Consider the following 19,108-nt stretch of genomic DNA (forward strand, 5'->3'; position numbering starts at 1 on the left):
TTCTTACATGTCCATACCACTTTAATCTTTTTTTGTTCTATATAGGTTAGTATGTATGTTTCTATTGATGTTCTTTGCTTTATTTCTCCATTACTTCTCCTATCCATTCTTGTTACTCTGCAGCATCTTCGCAGGCATTCCATCTCTGTTGCTACTATCTTACTGCTGGTTTTCTTGTTTATGATCCAATTTTCAGCCCCATATGTCATAATACTTCGCACCAATGTTTTATAAATCTGTGTTTTTGTCTTCATAATTAGATGTCTATTCTATCATACTGAGTTACATAAGTTGTCGGATTGCTGTTCTTGTTTTTCCTAATATTTGCTTACTTTCTTTCTCTGTTGTTGCCTTTTTCGTGATTATAAACCCCAAAAATTTGAATTTATCCTTTCCTTTTATTGTTACGTTGTAGTCAATCTGTAGATCTTCTATGTCTTCTTCACTTGTAGATAGGTACTCTGTTTTCGCGAGGTTAATATCTAGGCCAGCCTTGGTATATTCTTCTTGTAGTTTCTTCATCATGTAACTAAGGTTTTCTTGATCTTGTGCAATCACTACTTGATCATCTGCAAAGCTTAACGTATGTAGGTATTCGTTTCGTACCGCTACTCCCATGCCTTCGCATTTTCTTTTCCATGTAGTCAAGGCTTTCTCTAAGTATATTTTAAATAGGGTTGGAGATGTGGAACAACCCTGCAGGAGCCCTTTTGTTGTGGTGAAGTCTCCTATGATTCTTGTTCCCATTTTAATGGACACTTTATTTTCTTATACAGAGCTTTTGTCGCTTTTATGACTTCCGTCTATATTTCTAATTTGTACATTGCCTCTCATAGTTCTGACCTTGGTACAGAGTCATACGCCTTTCTCAGGTCCACAAATGCCAAATATATATATATATATATATATATATATATATATATATATATAAGAAATTTAATCTTTGCAGATTAGTTAAATAGTAAACTCTTAAATATTGGGGAAATCTGCAAGAAATACTCTAATGTGTATCAATTGTTTCGCCGAACGTTTTCGCCAAAGAGAATTAATTTGGCTTCTTCAGGGCTGAAAGAGAATAAATTATAATTAGCTACCATATATTATCTATTAAAACATTATTGATCTTACCGTAACTTAGAATTGTAGAGTTAGAATATTAAAAACTTTGCTAGTAACATAGTGGTGTTTTTTGTTACTATGTGCAAAAAAAAGTTTTTTATAAGGATTGAAATGTATGGTAGCTTCGAACTTGACACGTAAAGGCTTACCCAAGGTTAATCGAAAAACCCGAGTTGCATTGGGTTTTTTTCGATTAACCTTGGGTAAGCCTTTACGTGTCAAGTTCGAAGCTACCATACATTTCAATCCTTATAAAAAACTTTTTTTTGCACATAGTAACAAAAAACACCACTATGTTACTAGCAAAGTTTTTAATATTCTAACTCTACAATTCTAAGTTACGGTAAGATCAATAATGTTTTAATAGATAATATATGGTAGCTAATTATAATTTATTCTCTTTCAGCCCTGAAGAAGCCAAATTAATTCTCTTTGGCGAAAACGTTCGGCGAAACAATTGATACACATTAGAGTATTTCTTGCAGATTTCCACAATATTTAAGAGTTTATATATATATATATATATATATATATATACATATATATATATATATATATATATATATATATATATATATATATCTATATATATATCTATATATATATATATATATATATCTATATATATATATCTATATATATATCTATATATATATCTATATATATATCTATATATATATCTATATATATATCTATATATATATCTATATATATATCTATTTTTTGGTTTTCTCTTTTCCAACAGTTGTTCCAGTGTGTATATGTGATCTATGCATGATCTTCCTGCCTGATTCTCCCCGATTTTGCCTTTTATCGCTTGCTCTATCTTTTGTACTACCATGTAGTATCTTCCCATATAATCTTCTTATTGATGATATTACGCTTATTCCTCTGTAGTTTTGGCATCGTTTTTTATCTCCTTTCTTAAATATAGATGTCATATATGCCTCCGTCCATTCCTTTGGGAGCTGTTCTCCATTTATGGCTTTCTGAAATATCCATTTTATCATCCGGTGTAATTTTTTCGAGCCGTACTTTATAAGCTCAGATGAGATGTCCCCAGTTTCTAGTGCTTTCTTATTTTTGATTGCTTTTATGGCCGTTCTCATTTCCCTATCTGTTATTTCTATTTCTTGTTGTGGAGATCTGCTTCGTCTTCGCCTGTTTTCTTTTCCAATGAATTGTGGTCTTTGTGCTGTTAACAATTCCTTGTAATAGTCCTTTCATTCTTTGTGCTGTATACTTCCCAATTTAATTTTTTGTTTTGAGTTTTGTTTCAATCCTCTCAGTACTTTCCATGACTCAGAAGTTCTTGTACATCCTATGTATGTTTCAATATTTAAGCAGGTTCTTCCCCATTCTTCATTCTTTTGTTGTGTTATTTCTTTTTTCATGTCTCTATTTTTTTTCTCTAATTCTTTATAAACTTCATCGTTGTTTGTAGTCGGCCATTTTCTGTATAGTTGCTTTTTTTCTTCAATTATTCTTTTTGTTGGTTCGTTTATCTCATAATAGTGCTGTTTATTTGTTATATGTTCTTGCTCTCCAAGAAGGGCTTCGAATGCTGCTTGTTTTATACTCGCCTTTATGTGCTCGTATATTTCTTCGATGTATCTGAATTCTATGAATTTTTGGTCTTTTGTATAGTTCTCTTATTGATTGTTCTTGGAGTAGTTTTATATTGTATTGTTTTTCTCTTATAGTGTTCAACGGTTCTTCTGTAGAGGTAGTCGTGTTATATTTCCAATTAATGCCCATTTTTGCTGTCAGTAGTTTATGGTCAGTTCCACATTGTGCTCCTCTTTTGACTCTCATATCTTTTATTTTTATTGTGGTATCTTGTTTGACTATTACGTAGTCTATTATCGATTTCAGCTTTCGTGTTTCTTGCGTCCATGTATATTTATGAATATTTTTATGTCTGAAGAATCCGTTGGTGATTTTTAGGTTGTTTAGTTCGCATAATTCAATCAGACGTTCATCGTTTTGTTCAGTCTCTCCATCTCTCCCCACTACTTTATCGTATTCTTTTCTTCCCGTTCTGCTGTTAAGGTCTCCTATTATAAATATATCCACGTTTTTCTTGATTAGCTCCATTCGGTGTTGAAGTTGTTCCGTAAAATTTTCTTTTTATACTCCCGGGGAATCGTCTGTTGGTGCATATACTCCGAGTATCACTATCTCTTTACCGTTAATGTCTATATGCATTTTAATTATCCTCTCGTTGATTGGCTCCCATGTTCTAACACTGTTCTTCCACTTATTTTTGATTAGTATCCCCACTCCTACATTTGCTCTACATATCTTATCAACTCCGCTCCAGCAGTGGATATGGTCTATTGTTTCCGTTCCATTTCCTTTCTTTTTGGTTTCTGTTGTTACTAGTATGTCGATGTTGCTTTCTCTAAACTCCTTGATCACTTTCGTCGCCTTTTTGTTAAATCCTTGTATATTCGACATTGAACATATGAATGTTCTATCTTTTCTTCGTTTTGATTTTTGGTTGAGCTTTGATAAGACTAGGACATCCGAACTCTTCGCAACATTGCCCCCCCTCCCGTATCCTATGGGGCTCCCTCTATCATCAGAGGTGTGGATTTCCACCCAGGGATGTGTTTTTCCGTATTTGGCTTTTTCATCTAACGATTTTCGTTCTTACCCTTACGTTTATCTGTGCGTTAGGTTACTAATTCCTAACGCCACAACCCCCGTTTGAAGGAATTTTTCTTCAGTCGCCCATTCTGGATCAGACGCTATTGGTTTTTCCATCCTCTCGACCATTGTGACTTGCCCTGGTTTTTTTAGAGGTGTTACTCCTCTGTCCCTCCTCTTTTATCCAGGCTTGGGACCGGCTGCATCGCTTATAGAGCTACGCAATTCACTCCATACCAATACAGGCAGAGTTTATCTTTAACTTGATAAATACAAAAGCCTAAATATTGATAATTGTGTATTATGTACGTAGCTAATCGCTTAAAAATCTCAATTCAAATAATCTGTAATACTCCAGTCGTCAGACGAAAATGCCACTGAACCTCTAAAAATCATACGAACAAGCTAAATTTTGCCAAAAATGTCAACTTTAGGACGCTAAAAAGTTTACCACTTTTACCCCCGGGCTTCCCCCTAAACCCCCCTCGTAGGGGGGTAAAAACGCAAAAAATCGATTTACCAAGAATCTGTAAAAAAGTTTCAAATAAAAAATGTAGCTGAGATAATTTTAAACAAAAATGTTAGTAAGCATTTTTTGTGTAGAAGGAACCGTTCTCTTAGAAACAAGCTTAAGCAACCGCCAAAATCAATGTTCAATAAAATTTGTATCAGCTCGACGGTAAAAATTCGATTTCTTTTGATTCAAGTGACCTATTGATAAAAATCAAGATGCGTTTTAAAGCTAAAAAGTTCAGCTTTCGTTTGCAGTTTCTGTATTTTGCCGCAAGTAAACTCAAATTTTATACAGGTGTTAAATAAATACACGTGGCGCTATTTTTGCCATTTTTTATGATTCTCACGAGATAAATACAATCTATCCCTTTTATTGACTGGCCACTATGAAGTTTCGATTACTAGAGCCTAACCTTTAAAACCTATAGCTTGAAAGTTTAGTTTTGAGTTTTGGCAACAAATGTGAGGCATTTGAAATTTGCTTAAAAAACGCTACATTTAAAACTTTTTTTTCAATTACACTAGTACGTTTTTCAAAAGAACAAAACTTCTTCAACAAACTACACCCAAAATTCTTCTTAAATGCAAAATCTTCTTTCCCGGGACGTGTGAACGTTTGTAATGTAAAACATTAAATTCTGCGTGTTTTATTCATATTTCAAATGCCTCATGTTTGTTACCACAACTCAAAATTGACATTTCGTGTCATAGGTGTTAAAGATTGATCTCTAAAAATGGAAATTTTACTACAACTGGTCAATGAAAGTGATTCATTTAATTTTATTTTATTGATCTCACGAGAATCATAAAAAATGGCAAAAATCGCGCCACATTAATTTATTTAACACCTTTATAAAAACTGAGTTAAAATAAAAAGACTGCATATAATTGTATTGAACATTGATTTCGCGCGCGTAATGGACATGCAAAATCGACGTTCGGTCGGCTCAAGCGCTGTTTCTAAGAAAACGGTTCATGCTACACAAAAAATGCTTATAAACTCTGTAAACCGGTCGTACTGCAACCAGTTGGCTTATTGTACATCTTCCATTCCTACTTGATTTTAACAGCAACTACTTTTGAGTAGGTATTCGTTATCATGAAAAATATCTATTACAGTACTAATAGGCACACAGTATATTTCCAATGAGTCATCTCAGTAATGGTTAATTACAAGAACATAACTTTGAAGAGGTTTGAGTTTAAAATTTTGGTTTAGTTTGTCAAATCTCTCTCTATTGAACTGTTTCTTAAATATTCGTTATTCCTAGGAACAAAATTACCCAAGTACTAACACAAAAGAATCAACAGCCGACCTTAATTTTGTAACTCCAGCAGATACAATGAAAATGCAACAGTAGAAAATATTCCAGTAATTGCAAACAAAATGATTATTTGAATGAATAATCAGAGAAGATTTGTGCGAACGTTTACGGGAGTCTGAAAAATATTTCTGAAAATATCCATAAAGAGAACCTCATATGATTTATTCCTCCTTCTACCCTCCACGACCTTCTGAACAGTAGCATTAAGAAAAAAAAATCGGATGCTGGAACATCTAAAAGCTTGACTACTAAAGCTTTAAGGAGTTTTTGTTTATGAGTAATATAAAATCTAATAAAAAAATTGATGTTATATACATACAAAGATTATTGCGATGAAAAGAACTTGTCCTAAGACCACTTTACTGTCCAAGCTGACGGCAGAAAATCATCATCATCATCATCAATCAGCCCTGAGTTGTTCATTGTTGAACATAGGCCTCCTCTAGACTTTTCCATCTGCTTCTGCTCTGCGCCTCTGCTATCCAATTGGTCACGATTCTTTTGAGGTCGTCGGTCCATCGCGTTGGGGGTCTTCCTCGGCTTCGCTTGTCAGCCCGTGGTCTCCACTCAAGCAATTTTTTTATCCAACTGCCGTCTTCATTCTTGCAACGTGTCCTGCCCCAAAATGGAGAACGGCAGAAAATACTTGTACTTAAAAAATAGAATCGTTGACGAGTAGCCATTATGGTACAATAGTATGAAAACATTTTAGCACAGGTTAGCAAGTAATCAACATGTTATTATGATACATCATCCCTCTTTTTGGCAGGCGGTAGGATTACTTGAGGTGCTCTGATTCTGCAAATCTTTCACTTTTGGCTAAGAATCACAAGAGCGCCCAATACTCAAGAGAGACACACAAGAGAGAGAGAGAGAAAGAAAAAGGAAAGAGAAAAAGGGAAAGAGAGAGAAAGAGGGGGAGAAAGAGAAAGAGAGAGAGAGAGAGAAAGAGAGAGAGAGAGAGAGAGAAAGAGAGAGAAAGAGAGAGAAAGAGAGAGAGAAAGAGAGAAAGAGAGAGAGAGAGAGAGAGAGAGAGAGGAGAGAGAGAGAGAGAGAGAGAGAGAGAGAGAGAGAGAGAGAGAGAGAGAGAGGTGTAACTTTTCTTTTTCGCGGTATATGTTGCTTTTGCGATTTCATAAGGTATACTAACCAGACCGAAGTTCAAATAACATGATTGTCACAATTATTATATAAATACCTCAGGGTATGCACAATCCATTTCCACCAACAATTCACAATGTGGATGATTTGTAAACGTCGATCCAGTTGAATTATTCCAAAGAATTATTTTATTACTTTCTAAACAAAAAAGATTTTATTAGAGCAATCTTACAGAAATATATTTTTTTGGTAAAATCTATCAACCTTTTTCAGCAATAGAAAGGAAGTTTTAGAAAAATATATTATGTTCTTATTTATTCATTAGAAATAAATGACTTTCTTTTAAAACATTTTTTAAACACACAATCGTAGTTACTGAAAGTTCTTTATGGTTTATATCTTAACAATGAACGTTTTTCTTTAAGATGTTATGGTTCATCTTTGAGGTCATCAATAATATATGACTTTTACATACACTTTGTCACTTAATGACACATTCCATTCCAATCAATTTATTAAAGTTTGGTTTGTATATTTACACACAAATACAGCAAAATGAGATTTAGGTCTATCTTGTTAAAACCAAACAATTTAATTTAGTAAGATAGGATCTACGGCATTTTGGATATAAGTTTGCAAAAATATGAACAGTGTGCTATCGGAAACAGATTTATTTCTGTCAAATTTCTTTAAATAAATAGTGGTCGGTGGGGTTTAGGACAAATTTATGTCTCAAAACATATTGGTCATAGGTGACTGGCACAATATTAATCACATAGTTTTCGCATGACGGTGAATATGTCGCTATGTCTTACATTAAATTTTGTTCAAACATAGTCAGTGTTACCATTTCTCCTTTTCTAACAGGAGATCTACTGTTTTTAGAAGCAATCTACTGTTCTTCTGTTTCTATTCGGAAATCTACTGTTTAACCCTCCGTTCATCGGGTGAACATTCTGAAACACTTTCGGTCGGGTGTGGTCTGTGAGGAGCAAAATGAAATACCGCCTACCGAGCAACAGCATACATTTTATTGCTAATTTCGCATCAACGTGTTTTAAACAAATCATTTACTATACAGGGTGAGTCATAACTATTGGGACATAGACTAAGGACAGGTTATTTGGACCAAAATATGGCTATTGGGCCAATATGCCTCAATAAAATGTTGCTGAGAAAAAATATATAGGATGTTAAAGTTAATTTTTGTTTTTCGTTTTTTTGCTAATAGTTTCCCTGTATATTTATAAATTGCTATCAAAATTGGCACAGAGGCATAATCTTAGACAAGAAATAGTATTTTTATTTACAATTCCACTATCAAATACCAAACTAATAAACAAAGTTGCAACTAACGTAAGGTTTCCGTTTTGACGATAAATCAAAACTAAACACACTTTAACTTAAAAGAACTCACAAAAACTCAAACTAAATGTTCTACATGGTCTCCTCCGATTTCTATGCCTTTTCTAATTATTTTTATAAAGGATTTTCGGACGTTAAAAAAAATATTATTCTGTCCCCTTATAAGATTAGCTGCATTTTGAATGTATCTCCAAAGTTCGTCTCGTGTATTAATTTCATTGGCATAAACTAAGGACTTCATATGTCCCCAAAAATAAAAATCTAGCAGGCTGTACTCAGGACTTCTTGGTGGCCATTGAAAATCACTGCCTCTGCCAATCCATCGTTGAGGAAATACGTCATTAAGATGATTTCTAACAGCTAATGAAAAATGAGGTGGCGCTCCATCCTGCATAAACCACATTTTTCTTCTTACATCCAGTGACAGATCATCTAAAATATCACTAAGAGTATTTTCCAAAAAGAATAAATAAGAATCTCCATAAATAAGAACATAAGGCCCTAGTAGTTGGTCGCCTATAATGCCACACCAAATATTCAATTTAAACTCATGCTGAAAATGTCTAGCTTTAATAGCATGCGGGTTTTCTTCTTCCCAATAATGACTATTTCGCCAATTAAAAACCCCTCGTCTGGTAAAAGTTGCTTCGTCGGTGAACATAATATTCTTAATAAAGTATCTGTCATTGCGATGTTTATTCAGAATACATTGGGAAAACTGTAACCGTCGTGGAAGATCTGTTGGAAGTAAATTTTGAACAGGAGTGAAGTGATAAGGATGGAGGTTCTCTTTTTTACTGACTTTTTTCTGACTTACTCCTGTTGCTGCTAATAGATGTGGTGAACTTATTTCAGGATTTTCATCTACTCGAACCAAAAGTTCATCTTCTTGATTAGGTGTGATTTGTTTCGGTCGACCACCCCGATTTTTAGTGTGAAGTGACCCAGTTTCACCTAAACTACGATATAATCTTGCAAAAGTTTTGTGATTTGGTTGCCTTCTGTTTGCGTATAACATTCCATACCTTCTGGCTGCCGAGCGAATGCAAAAATTTTCTTGTGCGTAGACGCAAATCATATCTCGCATTTCTTCATTAGTAAAATGATTGTGACGAGGCATTTCAATTAAAAAAAGTAATGATTACTTTTAAAAAATGCAACATTACACTACACTGTCACATCAAAAATAATTTACTCTGAACAAATGACATTTACCAACAACAATTATCTGACAGTCCAAAGCATACTTTTCATAAATGAAATAATATTTGAAATCCTTTTTTAAGACTCTAAGCAGTTCGACTGCGTTTTTATCGAAAACGGTTGAAATTATCATGTTTAAACAAGAGTACCATTTTACGTAAAAATGATGTTTACGTCATATTTTCTAATAAAAATTACTAAAAAGTTTCATCAGAAAAAGTTTAGACTCAATTTGATCATTAGAAATGATCCACGTGGCGTCCTCTATGACAAAACGTAAAATTGTAAATAAATACTATTTCTTGTCTAAGATTATGCCTCTGTGCCAATTTTGATAGCAATTTATAAATATACAGGGAAACTATTAGCAAAAAACGAAAAACAAAAATTAACTTTAACACCCTGTATCTTTTTTCTCAGCAACATTTTATTAAGGCATATTTGGCCCAATAGCCATATTTTGGTCCAAATAACCTGTCCTTAGTCTATGTCCCAATAGTTATGACTCACAAAGAGAAACAATTAAAATTTTTTTTAGGTTGTATTAGGTAAATTTTAAAAATGTTTACAATTTCAACGCATATTTTTTCAAATTTGTGAACAGCGACTAAATAATGAAAAAACAAAAAAAAAACATTTAAAACTTTAGAATTAGAAACAAACAAAGTACTACAAAACATATATAAACTAAAAAATTAAATTGTGGACACAAACTACAGTGGTCAAACTTTGGTGGTCAAATTTTCTAAGCAATCTTTGCAGCATGCCTTTATGTGGTCCATACATAGCGAGGATTTTCAAATTTTGCAAAAAGGCGAGTTTTGCGTCTTTTGCAATATTTACAATTTCCTCTCTTACCTGGCTGGGGCTCTGGTACAACGTCGACCTCAATGCCTGAGAGTCTCAAGGCCGAAGCACGCACAGCTTTTGTCAAATGCGTGTCAACTGCTCTCCGTCGTATACTCTCCTGTACCAATTCCATACTTAGGTTTTTTTGGAATAATCTTCTCGTTTTGGAAAATTCTCCATCTGGGTTGTTGCCTTTGTAAATTACAAATGCATTAATTGCTGCGAGATTAAGGAATTATAAACTACTACCCTTGGCCAACGTTTCGTATTTCTGGAAACATTCTGATGTGATCATTATGTCTACAACATCTACTCCACTGTTTGTGGAATTATAAACAGTAATTGTTTCTGGTTTTTTCTGATCACCAATATCTTCATCAATCCGATCATCTCTGTGCACAGTGGAAACAACAATCAAATTTTTTCCTTTCTTCGGTATATATGATACGGCAGTCATATCAAAAATTTTTATCGGTGAACTGACGTATTTTCTCGGAACAACTGAATAATCCAGTTCACAAAAATGCACAGGGTTGCCAAGTGAAACAAGATTGCAAGAAAAATACAACTAAGAAGCAGTGCAAATATTGTTACACATTTGATTGGGTGGGGTCTGTCAAGACAAACGGCCATGCAGCAGCTATTTAGAAATTTCAAAAACAGTTTTGTATAAAAAAAAAACGAATGGTATTTAGTTTCTAGGAAGGTACTGAAAAGGTAGAAATTTAAAAAAATAAAATGAGAGAATTATCCAAAATTTTTCTTTTGTGGTAGACTTACAGACCACACCCGATCAACGGAGGGTTAAATAAAAAAAATCTGTAGTATTTTTAATAAGTTTGTATTAAAATTTATTTGATACTTCCCTGTATTGTTTAAAAATTACTTACAAAAAAGAAATCCCCCGAAAATCGTAATTGTAATTTGATACCTAAACCATAAAATATTTCGTAAAACCTAAACCATTCCATATCGGCACGACCGTGTACGTGGAGGTCAGGTCAATGGGCTCAATCCACAGTAAAGTCCTGAGAAACAGGCGCTCAAAGATTTAGCAGTGGCGGCTCGTGGTTTTAGAGACAAGGTTTTTTTTTTGTCTCCTCAGATAGGTATACCGTCTAACAAAAGACTTCAATCATCATATGAAATTTTTTGTTTTTTTCCTATAAATTTAGAACCTAAACATGTTTCTAAATTAACTCTAGTCTACGTTGTTTGGAAGTAGCAAACTGGGTTATACCGTCATCGTAAAATTTATTAGAGTTTTGGAGAGATTTTAAAAGTTTTTTTTCTATTGACATTCGAGACAAGCTTAACATTCTCTCTTGTTTCATGGTGTTTCGACAATACGTTTTGATTCTTTTGAGACAAGAGAAATCTCGTTCATTTGACTCAGACGTTGGTGGTAATGAGAGAATGAATGACAATAATTTAGTAATTTCGGTAACAGTTTGTTGTAATATATCTTGTAACTTATCCCACCTTCCAAAAATATTTGGATCAGCATATAAAACTTTTAATTCATTTTCTAATTTTATTTTATTAAAGAATGATGGATAATTTTAATTAACCTGTCTAATAAATATCTTGGAAATTCTTTGGCGTAACTTTTAAATTTTGAATCGTCAAAGAGGCCAAAAAGTTGCAAATCTTCAAAATTCGACAAACGAGTATCTATTTGCATAATAATAGTATCCAAAATTTCAAAATATACTCGTTTCTCGAGATCTGTTTCTGTGTCATGCCTTTAGCTTTTTTTGGGGGTCCGAAAATATCAAGCGAGTCCAAAACGTCACTGCGGATATACTGGAAATTACTATCATTACGAAAATCTCTGAGATATTGTACCAGTTGTGTTATTATATTTTGTTATTATGTTATATTTTACTATTTTTGGAATGAATAATGTCAGTTATGATTTTGAACAACATTGAATATCAAATCGGTTTGGGTAAACACTTTCTTAAAAATATTTAAAAGTATGTTAAAAGAGTAATCATTTAATAAAGATTTCAAACCGATTGCTTCACGGATCGAGATATCATCACTTTCAAAATCGTCGCATTCAATAATAAAATCAAAAACTTCCAAAAGCTGTTCACGAAAATCTGCTACAGTGAAAACTAACCGAGATTTAAAATACCATTGCGTCTGACAAACTGTTGGCATTTTGTTCGAAACAAACTGTTCTAAAACATTAGTCCGTTTAGTCGAGCTTGAGAAAAATGAAGCAAATCCGTACTAGCAAAAAAAAGATGACATACTTTAATTTTTTTACATGTATCCTGCAAAACTAAATTCATTCTATGTGCAAGACAGTGAGTAAATAAAGCTTGCTGTGCAATAGTTTTAACTTTTGCCTGGAGACTATTTAATTTACCAGACATCACGGCAGCGCCGTCATTAAGTTTGCCCTACCAATTTATTTTTGATATCAAAAAATTTTAACTGTCCTTTAAAACACAAAAAATATATTCTGCCTTATGGCTTTCACTCACGCCTGTAAAACCTAAAAACCTCTCATAAATATTACCACGTAACGCATATCGAACAACAATTGATAATTGTGAACAACATGATATATCGGTAGTTTTATCTACTTCTAGTGAAAAGCAAATGGTTGCCTGAATCTCAGATTCAATAACGTTACTCAAAATGTAACTAATTGATTCTATTAATTCATTCTGGATTGTTTTAGATACACCCCTAAATGTCTTCGAATCAGAAAGTAAATTAGAAAATTCCAAATCGTATTTCTTAAACATTTTTATTAGTTCTCTATAATTACCTTGATTTAACGAATGCTCCGATTCATCGTGTCCCCTAAATGATAATTCCTGACAACTTAAAAAAATTACAAATTATTTTTTTTCTGGCTTAACATTTACTTTTTTACAATATTCCAAATAGTCCATATAAATACGAGTTTCGCTCAATCCAGATGACAAATATTTTCTAGTAATGTGAATCAACTACGGGCTATGCTTGAATATGTTTCCTAATTACATTTTTCACATCCTCGAGTTACATGGTACGAAAGTCCGGACCTGGCAGAATCACAACCAACACCTGCGGCTTACTCTGCAGTTTCCCCAGAAGTTGCCGTATTGTTTCGTTGATATTTTGCATTGTAAAATTCATTATTATTCTTGGTCCTGTTAAGTTTAGATGTATTAAAATTGTAGATTAAAAATTAAAAATAGTTTTTTAAAAAACAAATTTCATTTTTGAAATTTAAATTTGGCGCAGTCAGTAGGATTTGTGCGAGTCGCGAAACTGTGAATTTCGTATCTATCGGAAAGCAGACTTTTTCGGGACTTTGGTGTTTCAACGCCTTAAGTGCAAATCCAAAGAACATTCCGTTTAGTGGAAAGCAGCCCCCATTGGAAAGCAGCCCTTCAGTGACAGCAGTCCTTCATTTGGGTGGACGAATTTGGAGAAGTAGTTGGCAAAGACTATCGAGGTGAGTGCCAAGTTCCTTCTTGCCTTCCTTATTTATTTTTCATAAATTCGGAAGATAGCTTGTTAAGACATTGTTTATTAGACGATATTTTCATTTTATGATTGACACTGATTCCTTGGTAGAATCTCTTAAGAATCTAAAGATTAACTTTAAAGGTAGGAAGAATAAAGATAATAAAAATATTAAAATGGCAACTAACCAAACTGTTCAAGCTAATCGTCCCATTAATTGGGAACTATTTAAGTCAAAAATTTCAAATATTAGACCTTATGATGGAGATACTAATACTTTAAATAAATTTATTTATCTTTGCGATAACTTAATTACTACATATAGAGCATATAATGACCAAGAATTAAATGATCACATTTTTGAATGTATTCAAGGAAAACTTATAGGAAAAGCTGAGCTTATGGTAGGAAATAGGGTAGAATTAAATAATTGGGCACTTATAAAAGCCGCGCTTATACAATGTTTTTCTGATAAACGTAATTTACAATCCTTAACACAAGAACTTACTAGAAATAGGCTCAAAGAAATGAAAATTTAATAGAATTTGGAAATAGATTACAATTGTTAGTAAGTAATATAGTACAAAGAATTAACAATGATACTAATCTTGATGTAAATCAAAAAGCTGTTTTCATACAATTTTGCGAAAATACAGCACTAAATACTTTTATTACGGGTTGTACCGGCACATTAAAAAATAATATGCATTTAAAAGCACCAGCTTCTTTAGAACACGCCATAGCTTATGTAAATGAATTTGAGAATTTCGAGAAATTTTATTCAAGTAATAATGACAATAAGTCGCACCAAAATAAAGGCAATTTCAGAAATCAGAATTTCCCTAATCCAAACAGGCAATTTTATAATCCCATGAATAATCAATATTTTCAAACAAATTCTTCTATTCCCCAAAATCCAAATTTTAGTACAAATAATAATTATCCTCAAAATTTCCAATGGCCTCGCCAACCTATTAATGTACAGCCTCAACAGCTACCCCCTAAAAGACTCCCAACTAACTCTGAAGTCTTTGGACCTTCCCGAAATACGAATGTTTTCAGACCAAATCGAACTGCCCAACATCGCGCCCCAAAGCCGGAACCGATGAATATTTCCACAAATTCTAGATTCCCTTCAACGTTCAACAGAAGAACAAATAATGTTAATAGAAACTATTTTCAAAATAATGGGCAAAAGCCGAATATTATAGTTGAAGAATTATATAATAATGATTGCGATAGACAAGAATGCGGACAGACGCATAGCGACGTCGACGCAGATATCTATTCCGGTGAGCAAGTAGATTTAGATTATTTTCCTCAGAATTTTCAGGAAACCACCTCAGAAAACCAAATAACTTAATCGAATTAAATTTAACCTCTAATAACCCTTTACCTTACATCACTATTTCTAATCCCCCACTAAAATTATTAATTGATACTGGTAGTACGAAATCAATCTTAAAACCCAGTATTGCTGAACAATTTTATTCAGATTGCATATATTCTTCAAACGTTTCAATTTCTACGTCCCTTGGCACGAAAAATATCAAATACCAAGCAGCCATACCGGCGTTCCAAGAATTTAATCGAAACAACATACTGCACTACATATTATATGATTTTCATGAGTTTTATGATGGCTTGGTCGGCGTTAATGACCTATTATCCATGAAGTTTAACATTGATTTTAATAATAAATGTCTCGTTAGCAGAGACACAATAATCCCTATTAAATTTAGAAAACCATCAGACATAAAGTTTGAAATATCTGTTGGCTCTTATGAGAAGATTAGAAAAGAAGTCCCTGTGACCGTACCGAACGGTGAAATATTAATTGATAAGATAATTTTAGGTGATATGTATGTACCAGAAATGCTAACTGTAGCAAATGATGGTTTAGCTTTAGTAGAATTTGTCAATGAAACTAATAAAAATTTATCTATAACTTTATTAAAACCCATAAACGCTTATCCATACGATTCTAACGTTTATCAATGTTATAAATTTGAATTTTCTAATAGACAAAATAATTATAAAATAGATAAAATGCAAATCCAAAATCTTATTAGAACGGATCATATGAACGCGGAAGAAAAATCCGAAATTATTAAATTATGTTCGCGATATAAAGATATATTTTTGAAACCCGGTGACCCACTTACATTTACGTCAAAAGTAAAACATGTTATTAAAACAACCGACGAGGAACCTGTACATGTAAAGTCGTACAGATACCCTTATGTTCACAAGGAAGAAATTAAAAAGCAAATTGACAAAATGTTAGACGACGGAATTATTAGAGCCAGTAATAGTCCCTGGGGCTCCCCACTTTGGATAGTAAAGAAGAAACTCGATTCTTCCAATCAACAAAAATTTCGCTGTGTTATAGATTATAGGAAACTTAATGATAAAACCATTAGTGATCGATATCCGATACCCAATATTACCGAAATATTGGACAAATTAGGACGAGCACAATATTTCACTACTCTTGACTTAGCTAGCGGTTTTCATCAAATCGAGATGAGCCCCTGCTCCATAGAAAAAACAGCATTTAGTGTTAATAATGGACACTACGAATTTTTAAGAATGCCTTTTGGCTTAAAAAACGCACCATCCACCTTCCAAAGGGTAATGGATGAAATATTAAAGGATTTACAAAACAAAATCTGTATGGTATATATGGACGATATAATTATTTTTAGCACAAGCCTCCAAGAGCACATTCAAAACTTAAAATTAGTGTTTGCAAAATTAAAAGATGCACAATTAAAAATACAAATCGATAAATGCGAATTCCTTAGAAAGGAAGTTGAATTTTTAGGGCATATAGTGACCCCAGACGGAGTTAAGCCCAATCCAAAAAAGATTAGAGCGATTAAAAATTTTCCTACCCCTCGTACGCAGAAAGAAATAAAGTCCTTCTTAGGTTTGTTAGGATACTATAGAAAATTCATTAAAAACTTTGCAGCTATAACTAAACCTATGACTATGTGTTTAAAAAAGGATCAGAAAGTTGTCCACAACAAAGAATTCTTAGACTGTTTTAATATTTGTAAAAATCTTTTGACTTCAGAACCTATTTTAGCTTATCCTGACTTTAACAAAAATTTTCAATTAATAACTGATGCTTCTAATTATGCAGTTGGCGCTGTTCTCATGCAAGATAACCATCCTATATGTTACGCCTCACGTACGTTAAATTCAGCCGAAATTAATTATTCAACCATAGAGAAAGAGTTACTAGCGATTGTATACGGTTGCAAATATTTTCGGCCCTACCTCTTCGGTCGCAGATTCCAAATTTTAACTGATCATAAACCCCTTCAGTGGTTATTTTGTCTTAAAGAACCAAACTCTCGCTTAGTACGGTGGAGACTTAAGCTCGAAGAATTTGATTATGATATCCAATATTCAAAAGGGAAAAATAATAAAGTAGCCGACGCGCTTTCTAGAATTAAAATAGATTCCGATTTAAATGCTCTCGAAACGGAATCGATGAACGTTAATTTAGGCGACATAAATGAAATAATAGATAATGAACTACGCAACTTTGACGACTTACCGCAACTTTCAGAAGGAGACCTTGACTCCTTACTAAATGATGGATCAACTAGTAAAATAAATATTATTTCGGACATACAAGTTCGACCCCCTCTCGAAAATCCCGAAAGAGATGACTCTGACTTAGAAACCTGTCATACCTCTTTAGAAAATCCCATTCTAGGTATACCCATAACCGAAAAAGCCCTAAATACTTATAAAAATCAAATTATATTAACAGGTGGAGAAATAAATAAAATAAAATGCAAAAATGAAAAAATATTCGATAATAATAGATTTTATGTTACTTTACCCCAAAGAAATATTGAAGAAAGTATTTTTAAATTTGTAAAAGAATATATAGATCCCAAAAAGATTTATGCGTTGTACTTTAAAGAAAATATTTTACCAGAAACATTTGTAGTAATAGTTCAGAATTATTTTAAAAATTCCGCTTTTAAATTACATTCCACAAAATTTTTAACTGACATAATAGATACTCAGGAACAGAAAGAAAAATTAGAGTATTATCACATACACAAAAAAGGACATCGCGGCATGAATGAAATAAAAATGTCCCTAGGATCACGTTACTATTGGCCAAAAATGGCAGAAGATATCGAACGATTTATAAATAATTGTGAAACTTGTCTTAAAAACAAATACGATAGAAATCCTCCAATTATAAAATTTAGTCTAACTCCCACTGCATCAAAACCCTTTGAACATATTCATGTAGATGTCTTTAAAATTTCTAACCAATCATATTTAACGATTATAGATTCATTTTCGAGATATGCCCAAGCATATCCTTTACCTAGTGTCAATGGCACCTCCGTAGTGGAAAATTTACTTCTCTTCGTAAGCCACCATGGTTTACCTTATAAAATTACTGCCGACTGTGGAACAGAATTCAAAAATAATGACCTTAACGATTTTTGTAAACTTCACCATATAGAACTACATTTCACAACTTCTAAAAATAGTAATTCCAACTCCCCGTAGAAAGGTTTCATTCTACACTAATAGAATGCTTTCGCTGTCTTAGAGAAGAAAATAAAGAATTAACTCCTAACCAATTGATAAAACATGCTATTCTAAGCTATAATAATTCAATTCATTCCATCACTAAGTTTACCCCATTTGAAATAATAAAAGGACACATTAATAGTCCAGATCCTTTTGACTTGGACGATAACCTTATTTTATCATACTATGTACAAAACCATAAAAAGCAAGTAAACATTTATACGAAATAATAAAAAGTAGAAACGAAGAAACAAAAGAAAAAATAATTAATAAATTAAATGAAAATCGAAATGACCCTCCAGATTTCTCTAACCAGGACGTTGCATACGTCAAAACAAAATTGCGCGATAAAAAGGCACCAAAATTTAAAAAGGCTGAAGTAGTCCAAGATTCAGGCCTTATCTTACAAACTAATAAAGGAAATTACCATAAAAATATAATCAGAAAACCCAAAGTAAAACAAAAAATATCTTTTCAGGAAAATGAAAATCCGGACAACGTGTTTGCTCCTGATATTCCTGGCACTTCAACGGAGATGTGAAGGAGAAGATGTAAAAATTACTCCTATAACGAATCCTTTGTTACCCATACTATTAGGACCCTGTAAAATTATTTACACTAAGCATACCTTTATACACTATCTAGATTTAAGAGAAGTAACTAAACAGATAACTAGTTTAACTAACCATTTTTATAGCCTTAAGAATAGTCTAATAGTAAGTAATGCTTCTAACCCTATATCTTTTCATAACTTAGCTGAACAAATGACAAAAAGAACCGAATTCTTAATAAAAATTCTCGAAAGAAAATTTGAAAATTTACATCCACATATTCGCTCTAAAAGAGGTTTAATAGATGGAATAGGCAAAATTAATAAATGGGCTTTTGGAACTTTAGATGCTGACGATGGAGAACGATACGATAAAGCAATT

General features: G+C 32.9%; 1 protein-coding gene across 1 annotated transcript in view; it reads right to left on the reverse strand.

The window, feature by feature from the left end:
• Positions 1-19,108, reverse strand: part of Lerp (lysosomal enzyme receptor protein) — a 199,799-nt gene that overhangs the window by 137,971 nt on the left and 42,720 nt on the right. The window contains exon 3 of the mRNA XM_072535074.1: positions 6,808-6,908. Coding sequence (XP_072391175.1) covers positions 6,808-6,908 — 101 coding nt within the window. The remainder of the gene's footprint in view (positions 1-6,807; positions 6,909-19,108) is intronic.

Source organism: Diabrotica undecimpunctata, chromosome 6 (genome assembly GCF_040954645.1).
Source record: "Diabrotica undecimpunctata isolate CICGRU chromosome 6, icDiaUnde3, whole genome shotgun sequence".
Classification (NCBI taxonomy): Eukaryota; Metazoa; Arthropoda; class Insecta; order Coleoptera; family Chrysomelidae; genus Diabrotica; species Diabrotica undecimpunctata.